This window comes from Gavialis gangeticus, unplaced genomic scaffold (genome assembly GCF_001723915.1).
Source record: "Gavialis gangeticus isolate Ggan-Ray unplaced genomic scaffold, GavGan_comp1, whole genome shotgun sequence".
Classification (NCBI taxonomy): Eukaryota; Metazoa; Chordata; order Crocodylia; family Gavialidae; genus Gavialis; species Gavialis gangeticus.
Window position 1 is genome coordinate 35,539,195 of NW_017729032.1, and position 9,501 is coordinate 35,548,695.

General features: G+C 42.2%; 1 protein-coding gene across 1 annotated transcript in view; it reads left to right on the forward strand.

Annotated features, from left to right (window-relative positions):
- The window catches only part of DDX10 (DEAD-box helicase 10), a 504,153-nt gene that overhangs the window by 47,415 nt on the left and 447,237 nt on the right, over positions 1-9,501 (forward strand). Inside the window, exon 9 of the mRNA XM_019524793.1 lies at positions 1,561-1,645. Within this exon, the coding sequence (XP_019380338.1) occupies positions 1,561-1,645 (85 nt within the window). The remainder of the gene's footprint in view (positions 1-1,560; positions 1,646-9,501) is intronic.

Sequence of the window (9,501 nt, forward strand, 5' to 3'; positions counted from 1 at the left end):
ACAGCGGGGCCTGCCCTGCCCCCCCCAGCTGTGGTTTCTGGGCTGGGAGCACATGGCTGCCCTGGCATGGAAAGCTGAGGTAAGGGGGGGACCCTGGGCAGGGAAGGAGCATGGCGGAGGGGGAAGCGGCCCCTCCCTGCCCATGCCCGGTGCCCTGCGCTGCAGCTGCTTGCAGCCCGCGTGGGGCTGGCTGTGCCTGCTCTGGACAGCCCCATGCGGGATTCGAGCACCTGCAGCGTGGGGCACCAGGTGTGGGACGGAGCAAGTGGCTGCAGTGTGGGGCACCGGGCATGGGGCGGGGAGGAGCTACTTCCTCCCTCCCCCTGCCCCCGCATGGGCTGCGAGCGCTGGCCATGGGGCAAGCGAGGGGCCGCTTTTTTCCCCATGCTCAGCACCAGCTTCCCTGCTGGCAAGCAGGGGGTCGGGGCTGAGTGCTGCCCCCCACCTGTACCGCGGGACTGGGGGGCACTGGGAGTGAATGGGCAGGGAGCCAGCAGGAGCATGGAGCTGATGCTGGTGGGGCCCAGAGCAGGGTGGCAGGAGTGCGGGGTCCCAGCTGACAGGGGCTCTATGAAGCCGGGCCAGCTCCCCCCTCCCTGCTGGTGCAGGCCGGCCCGGCTCCACAGACCCCTGCTGTCCTGTGCCCCGCTCTGGGCCCCACCGGTGCTGGCCCTGGGACACTGGTCCCAAGATGGTGACCAGGGGGTGGCACACCTATCAAGGGGTGGGGGGCACCTGTCAAGGAGTGGGGCTACCCATGTGGCCCTCAACAGCCTGCCAAAACTGGGTAAGCGGCCCTCCACCCAAAATAATTGCCCGCCCCTGGCCTAAACTGTGGGCTCTTGCCAACAGATTAGGAGAAGAAAACACAATAAAATGGAAGGAAGACTACAGGCTAGATTTTGCTACCTCCTGTTCTACTTGGATCTTGCTGCTAAGGAGCTTATTAAGATATGGCATTTTAGGAACAGGGTTGTGGGCATAATTGGTCCATATATGGTTACTAGAGTTAAAAGCCTTGACAATTGCCTCTCTTAAATATAAACGGCTTAAAATGGAACTTCAGGGCTTATTTGCAGCCTTCTGCTTACTCTTGTTGAGACAGTGATGTTTTAATACTTGGATAGATATAGTAGTAGTATCTGACCATTGCTAACTTCAAGCCCAAGTTGTGAAGAAAACAGAAATTCTAGGTGAAAAGTGGGTCAAATCCTCTTTTAATCATGTGATGTCAGGGCATTTTATTATCTGAGAGACACAAAGCATCTGTCTATCCTTGTCAAGTGTGAAATTATGTTCCATTCAGTGCACTGTTATTATTTAGGAAATGAAGACACCATTAATTTTAGCTTGCTTTGACAAAGAGGATAGTTGTTTATGATATGTTGATACATGCAATTAGTTGTATTTTTAATTCAGAGATAGTTCAGACAGTGTCTGTAAATTGAGCCAAGTGATAGTTCTTACAGGGAATAAGGCTGCAGAATAAAACCCTGCTGTTGTATAGGAAGATTTGAGTCCACTGTGTCTTAATCTGGAGTATTTTTTGCTTTTGTCCAGATTTTCCTGCAGTGAATTGGGTAATTCAGTTTGATTGTCCAGAGGATGCAAATACATATATCCACAGAGTGGGAAGAACTGCCAGGTATGTATTTAATTTTGATTTAAGCTTGCTAAAAATAGGTGACTGTTGAGATGGATAAGCTGTTTGAGGGTCATTGAGGTAGAGGTCAAAAGGAACTAAAGGCTTTTTTGATGGCTAATGTGAAGTTTTTTGCTGCAGTGAATTCTTTAGTATACATACAATCATTGTAACTATTAGAACAAATATAGTTGCTAGCAATTGTAATGGGGGAGGAGTGAATATTTAGGAGAGAGAACTAGAAAAGTAGAAGCCCATTTATAATGCTCTATAGATTAATAAGACCTTCAGTGGTCAAAGTTGGTATTAAAGTCTCTTCAAAAGTATTGAAACATTAATACCTCAGGTGTGTTACTTGGAGAGACAATGCCAATGAGGTGATTTACTGGATGGCTTGTTAAAAGCCTTTAAGGGTGGCCAGAGTCTGGAATGGGCTTCCAAGAGAGGTGGTGCTATCGCCTAATTTGGAGGTCTTCAAGAGGAGGCTTGACAATCACCTGGCTGGAGTCATCTGACCTTGGTCCTCTTTGCTGCCAGGGGTAGGGGGTCGGATATGATGATCCATTGGGTCCCTTCCAACTCTATAATCTATGAATCTATGAATTGTCTACCTGCTTATTAGCATAATAATTTTCTTAGGGATAGCAATGAGTTTTAGCTTCATTGTCTTGACCTAGTTTTAAATGGAGATAGATAGACCTCTAAATGCTACTGTTTTATGGGAGTATAGCACTTAGATACTTTTAACAATTTGGACCTTGCGTCCCTGAAAAAAATTGTTATAAGAACCATGAATGAAAACTCAATAGATAAAAACTTCAACGAATATTGCAGTCTCTTTCAGGTGGGAGTTCACTGTCTTTTTTTCGAACTAAATCTAAGTTAATGTCATGGCATAGCAGTCTATCTTTGGGCAGCTGGTAAATTTCAATTTTTATGAATATGTTATTAGGCTGTCTGGATCTGGCAATGCTAAACTTTGCTTGTATTCCCACTGTAATGTTACCATTTTTAGTATGCTGGCAATTAGTTGTTTGCTGCTTATTCTAGAAAACTGGGTTTATTTTTTTTCTCATGCTAGAAAATTGGTAATGGGTTTCTAATTTGCTTTCGAAGCCATGTGTATCCTCTTAAAACTATTAAATAATACTTACATTTACATATGACCCTGTCAGTGATTTATGAATATAGTTAGTGAATATAAATTTGAGCTTTGTGCTTTATAGTCTTAACTGCATGTGTATGGAATTTCCATGTGGAATGCAGTTAATTTTCATTGAGTCTCATCAGTTGAATAAAATAGCTGTAACTCCATTCTTCCTGCTGTAGAGTTACAGTCCTGAAATTGGGATATATTGCTGTCAAGGAAAACAAATGAATAAATTCAGCACCTTTTAATGGCAATTTCCAACAGATCTCCTGAAGATTTATTTTTTCCAGTTTATCACTAAGTTAAGTGATCTGCCCAGGGCCACAAGAGGTTTTGTGCTGACTTGTGATGGTATAATATAGATGCTTTGGGAAGTGTTTTAAAAGAATGTTAAAGAGCAAAATAGCTTTATAATCTTAAATAATTAAACTGCTGTTAAAAAGGAAAAGGAAAGTGGTATGCAGTTCAAATGTATTGGAAAGCTAGCCATATGGTATGGTAAGTGTCTTCAGAGAGCTTGTTAAGAGAGGATCTGACGGAGGAAAAGTAGAGCGTGGCTAAATACTGGGCCTGTTCCATTGTGAAAGAGCTGTTCCTTCAGCTGTGCAGTCTTTACCAGACTCTCCTTTGGATTTTTCTTCACATTAATTTTTCAGTAACCAGACCTTTGCTGAAATTTTAAGGGTATCCATCTTCAGATATTTGAGCTGGCACGGTTGTGATTGATAATGAAAGCAGATTCTCTTTGCAGGAAAGTTTCAGAGGTGTTTGATCTGTGTGTGGGATCAATAAAATGTTGCCCTGCACTGGGTTTAGCTGTGAGGAAATGTAGGATATTTTCTTGGCTCCTGGAAAAGGGAAAAAAATTGTTTACAGAGCCTAAGGGCAAGCTGGGGAAATGCATGTTGGGGATGAACTGGGGCAATTGAAGATACAGTTGAGAATGTGGTTCATAATTTTAAATACATGTTCTGCACTAAATACATATGGTAGCAGTATGAGGATAATTTCTAGAATACTTATTTCCAGCTAACTTCAAATCATGGATCGGCAACTGTAGTTGCATTCAGTAGCTGGTTCTAGTATGGGTGAAAGTTACATTTTTCTCTAGAAGCTTAATAAAAATTAACTGAACTGAAGTTTAATAGTCATCATTAATGAGGTTAGAGATAATTAGAAAGCTTCATGGGCCATGAGAGTGCATAATTGCATGGAATGAAAGCTAAATTAAATATCTTGGCTGATTAGGAGTCTGTAGTTAGCTGTAATTAAAAGTGGGCTGTAGGATACTATTTACTTTTTAAATCAAATAATTATGTTATAGAAAACTAAACATGAATGTCAAGAAGAAAAATCTTTCTGTGTATGGTAAGGCATGAAGAGTCCACTGCTGAATAATTCTGAGATGGATTGCTACTTCTGGTCTGTAGCTTTTCAAAGCTTATCTGAAGAGCAAGTCATTGCAAGTATGTTCCATTGTTGGATGAGTGTGGTGCTCAGAACATCGTGATCCTACCTGTGGCATGTGGTAGATTGATGAATGGATGCCATGGAAAAAATAGCATTCATCTTTTGCAAACAGCAAAACCTGGGAGGTATCCAGGAATCCTTTTACTTTATAGTGTCTTTTTAAAACAAATTCTGATTAACTTGAAAGCTAAGTTAGTCTTGCAGTGAGTGGGGAGCAGTGGACATTGTTTTTCCAACTGCATTTTTTATATATGCTTTTAATATCTGGATATTTCAGTAACAGTGATTTAAATTAATGAAAAATACTGTTACCATATTGTTTAGGACAGAAGTCTGGAAAAAAAATTAAGTTTTTAGAGATTAAGGTCTCAGTGATTCCGATGGGTTTTAGTTCAAACATTCAAAGTAAATATAAAACATTGGTGAGCTACTTGGTTAAATCAAACCCTCTGGCTGCTGACTTCTTTTGATGTGTGCCATGCTGTAGTCAGTGGAGTATATATTTGATTCAAAACTGTTTTTATCACACTTGTGAAACAAGATGCAGTGCCACTAGGGGACAGTAGAAGCTAACTTTCATTTCTGGAGTATTAATGCATGGATTTTTCTTAAATTTTTAAAATGTCATTTGCAAGTTGTGCCATGAAGAGAATGAATGATGAAGTGCCAGAATTCCACCATAAGATTACTTAATTTATAGGTAAAATAGTTAAGGGAAAGCCTATTTAACAGGACCCCTGGTTTCTTTTTCTAACGTGTTTCACTCCAGTGCGTGGATATGCTGTGTCTTGGATGTGCCAGCATCTTCTGTGCACACCAGCACAATCTAAATAAGTAATTTCTTTCTTTCTCAATGCTCTTTTTCCTCCCCAAACGGCTCACAAAACCTCTTACTCCAGCATTTCTCTGTATCAGGAGCTATTTACTCTTTGTATTAGCACTGAAATGGAAGACAGAGTTGGACTAAACCTGTTCCAGAGAGTTAATGAAAATTTCTGAGGTAATGGTAGAGCCTTGCCTGTTCCACGTACACACAAAACACAAACTACAGGGCCTGCTCCGAAGTCCATCGCAGTTTCTGTGAGTTTTTGTTGGCATCAGTGAGTTTTGAATTGAGCCTAGAGTATGATCCAGTATTGATATTAGTCAGAGGTAGAAGTGGAAGAAGCCAATATATATCCTTCATACTATATGTGTGTGTTCGTGCACACTTATGTATGCATGCAAGTATGGGTGCACATTTGCTCTATATATATAGCCTGCTCTGGTTCTATTTACTTGTGTATTCTGAAAATGCATTGTGTAATAAATCACTCAAGGGCTGTTGGTTCAAGCCAGAGACTTACTACAGTGAGCTATCGTCCTGCATTGCCTGTCAGACATGGCTTCATGATGCCTATTGGTTGAATACCACAAATAAAAAGGTCAGAATAACTCAATAGTCCTTTTGTGGTCATGTGAATGGTGAAAAATACATTGCATCAGTCCCCTGAATTGAGATAATTCTAAGTAGTGGGGTAATGGATCCATTTGGAGAATTCTTCTGGGGAATCGCCTTAAAAAAAAAAGAAAATGAATACTCATAATAAAAATGACTAAGCCCATCATATTTTGAGACATTTTGGCTAAATAAATAGATTAAAATAGAAGGGTTTAGCTATCTTAACAAATCGATTTAATTTTTAGAAAGCTAACTTCCTGTTTTCAGTCAAAAGGAGGGATATATTTATTGAGTCACACCTGCAGAGTCAAGGTGGCAGCTCCTTCCTTTATTAACTATTATTTTTAAGACCTGGTGAAGCACTTCTATTGGCTCCTCTTTAAAAATAACATAATATTTAGACCACCTTTTTATATTACATTTGTGGTCTTCACATCATTATCCTAACTCAAGTAAAATTAAAAATAGCTGCCAGTGGAGGTCACAAGAAATCCTTGACACTGCATATTTAACTCCCAATTCATATTATTAAAACATCTATGAATCTTTAAAATTAAACACAGTAACCTAGCTACAATTCTGACATCGTCCCACTAAGCTGTAGTCCGATTAATTTGCAGTATAATATCCATTATAATATTTTTCTAACGATGTGGTATGAATGTCTGAACACCCTAAAACTCGGCTGTGGTTATTACTAGGGTGACCATGAGAAAAATGGAGATCCAGGACACTTCCCACCCCCCCCATTCAGAAGTGCTGCTACAGGCAATGGCAGAGGCAGTGGGCGCAGGGCAGTGGGGAAGCGGAGCTGCCTTGTGTGCCATGACCCTCCACCCCCCTGCCAGACTGTGCCCCACACCTCGGTGATTCTGGGATGCTCATTTTAATTTTTGCCGACTGCCTAGGACCGGCTTTCAAAATCTGGAACTGTCCCGGACAAGCCGGGACATATGATTATTCTAGCTATTACCTGTTGACATGGTGTCATCCTAGATGACTAATAAAATGGAAGCATATATATTTTACCACAGTAGAATGGACACAGCTGTGGTTGGAAATGGACTGCTTGCAAACTAGACTGGAGGATCAGCAACCTTCTAGGGCCTTTTAAAGTAAACTTACTTTATTACTGGACTAATAAGGTCGGTAAACTTTGCACGTTCTTGCACATTAAGTCTCCTGTCTGTCCTATGTCTGGAAAACAGGGAGGACTTCCAGTTTGACTGAATGAAGAGGGTTGTGATGTAAATTCTAGAGCAGGGGTTGGCAGTGTTTTTGACTGGAGTGCCAAAGCCATCCCAGCCTTAACCCACACCTCGACTTGGTATGCCAGGCGCAGATGGTGTGGGAGCTGCAAGAGGCCTGACTCTCATTGCTGGCAGTTGGGCACACATGGGTGGATGGTGGGGGAGAGGCCAGGGTTGTGCCTCCTTGGCCCCTTTCCCACTGTTCGTGTTCATGCAGCCACTGCTGCCATGGAACTGGTGCTGGGGCTCTGGACCACAGTGCAGCTGTTTGTAGCTGGCCTGCTGTCTGCTGCAGCTGCCCAGAGCAATGAACGGCAGGGAAGGGGCTGGGGCAGTGCAATCCTGGTCCCTTCTGCTGTCCACCTGGAGGTGTGTGTGCACTTGCCACCACCATGGAGCCTGTCTGGGGCTCACAGCTTCTTGGCTGCTTTTCATGGCTGTTCCAGGTTCTGGCAGCTGCTGCCTGCCATGGAGCCTGGGCTGCTTGTGGCCTCTCCACTGCCTGCTGCAAGCTGCCTGGGTTCTGTGGTTGGCAGCAGATGCCCAGAGCCTGGGCTGGCAGTGGTGGGCTAAGTGAAATGTCCTCATTTGCCATGCTCTGGCACATGCCAGGGGTTGCTGACCCCTGTTCTAGAGGCATAAATTAAAACCCAGTTTGGATAACCCTCGTAGTGTTGGATGTAGCTATAGATGGGCATTTTTACCAAGATAAAAGGATGCAATGTGGTGTTCAAAAAAATAAAATAACAATGTACGTCAAACCCCACTACCAATCTCTCACTTGGCAGTAGCATATGCCAGTGAAGTTTTTTAACTACTGGTACAAGGAATAAAAAAAATGTGAATCAGTAATAATGATGCAGACCTTGGGACTTGACTAAAGCTAGAGCAAAATACTCTTGGCCCATTCCTTGATGTACTTTAAAATGTAAAGTGCAGGATTTTACCTTACCTTGGAAAGATGATTCCTCTCAACTGGCTGAATAACATTTTTCCTTGACTAGTGCAGGCAGTTGTAATGTAGCTTTAAGAAGCATCTCTGTAGTTCTGTTGTTACTGACTAGCTTCCCCCATATCAGTGAAACATAACTTTCATTGGGCTGCTCTGAGGGCTCAGGAGGAACTGTCGAAGATGTAGCTGAGTTCTTAGCTGAATGTGTTGAAAGGCTCCCTGGCATCATTGCTTTAATGAAAATAAAATCTGCTTCAAAAATGGGAATAGTTGCTAGAGGAAATAGGAAAAAATCCTGTCGTACTGCCTGGCACTTACATATTTCGTCTGCATACTGACCTGTCACTTCTTAGGCCTCAGATCATGGCATCAACTGCAAGAAGTCTTGCTCCTGGGTCAGAAAATAATCATCTTTGCTTAGAATCTTGGATGTCGCCAATCTAGTTACATTGTGACCAAACACCCAAAAGATAGCATAATTGGAAGTGAAATTTTGTCTAAACTGCCCGATATAATGAAGCTAAAGATGTTGCCTTGTTTTAAAAATATAGGTAAAATTGAAAGCTTATGTAATCAGATTAAATATATAGCAAAAATAAAATAAACCTATGACATTGTGCTTAGAGAGGCCTTAGGGATAAATCTGGATTTTACTTTCACTCTATGGGAGGGTAGTTTTTGGGTAAACAGATTTATTCATGTAACTATCAAATCTGAAGTATGCTTTTTCAAAATAAAAGTGCATCTGGATGTTTTGGATATACTTTTGTACATATTCGCTGGTGCTCTTATTACATAAAAAAGGTGCAGCACAATAATAAAAAAATGTATTCACTAAAGTGAAATGATTTTTTTACACATCTTTCTTTGGACACTGCAGTTTTCTCACGAAATTGAAAAGATAAGTTTCAGGGGGAGGTGATGCTGATGGTGTTGGCCAGGGGTTGCTCATGGCTGACATGGGTCAAGATACAGCATATAGGAGGACACCGTCCCTTACAAAGGGTATAGAGTATATAGGGGCTTGTAGGTCACAACCAGCAGCTTGATTTGAGACCAGAAGGCCACTGGGAGCCAGTGTAGCTGCTGTGGGACTAGAATTGTGCATGCCTGCTAACCCTCCTTTGTCAGGAATAAAATATTAAATCACTGCACACTCAATAAGCCATGCCTGTCTTACGTACTGAGGGGAGCAGGGGTCCTGTGGAAGAATAGCAAGGGCATGGAGATATGGCACGTTTATTCTGGGTTTTACTCTGTGGGAAACTGCTATGGGAAGTGCATCTGTCTTAATTAGCTGTTATTACAGTGGCTTGTTGCTAGGTGGTAGGGAGTTATTCTGCTTGGAGCACAGGGCTGCATATGGGTGGGATTGACAATGGGAGCTGGCACCCTGCTTAGGGGGTGTCACAGGTTCACTTGCAAGTTGCAGATTGCTGGAATATAGTGACCTATTGAAGTTAGTATGTTTGGGGATGACCCTTGCCTGAAAGGAAAGAACTTTGCAATACCATGAAGACATGTGACACTTGCTACACTGTTGAACATGTCTGCCTACATTTTAATGGTGCTGAGTAAGGATTAAGTTAAACTTGC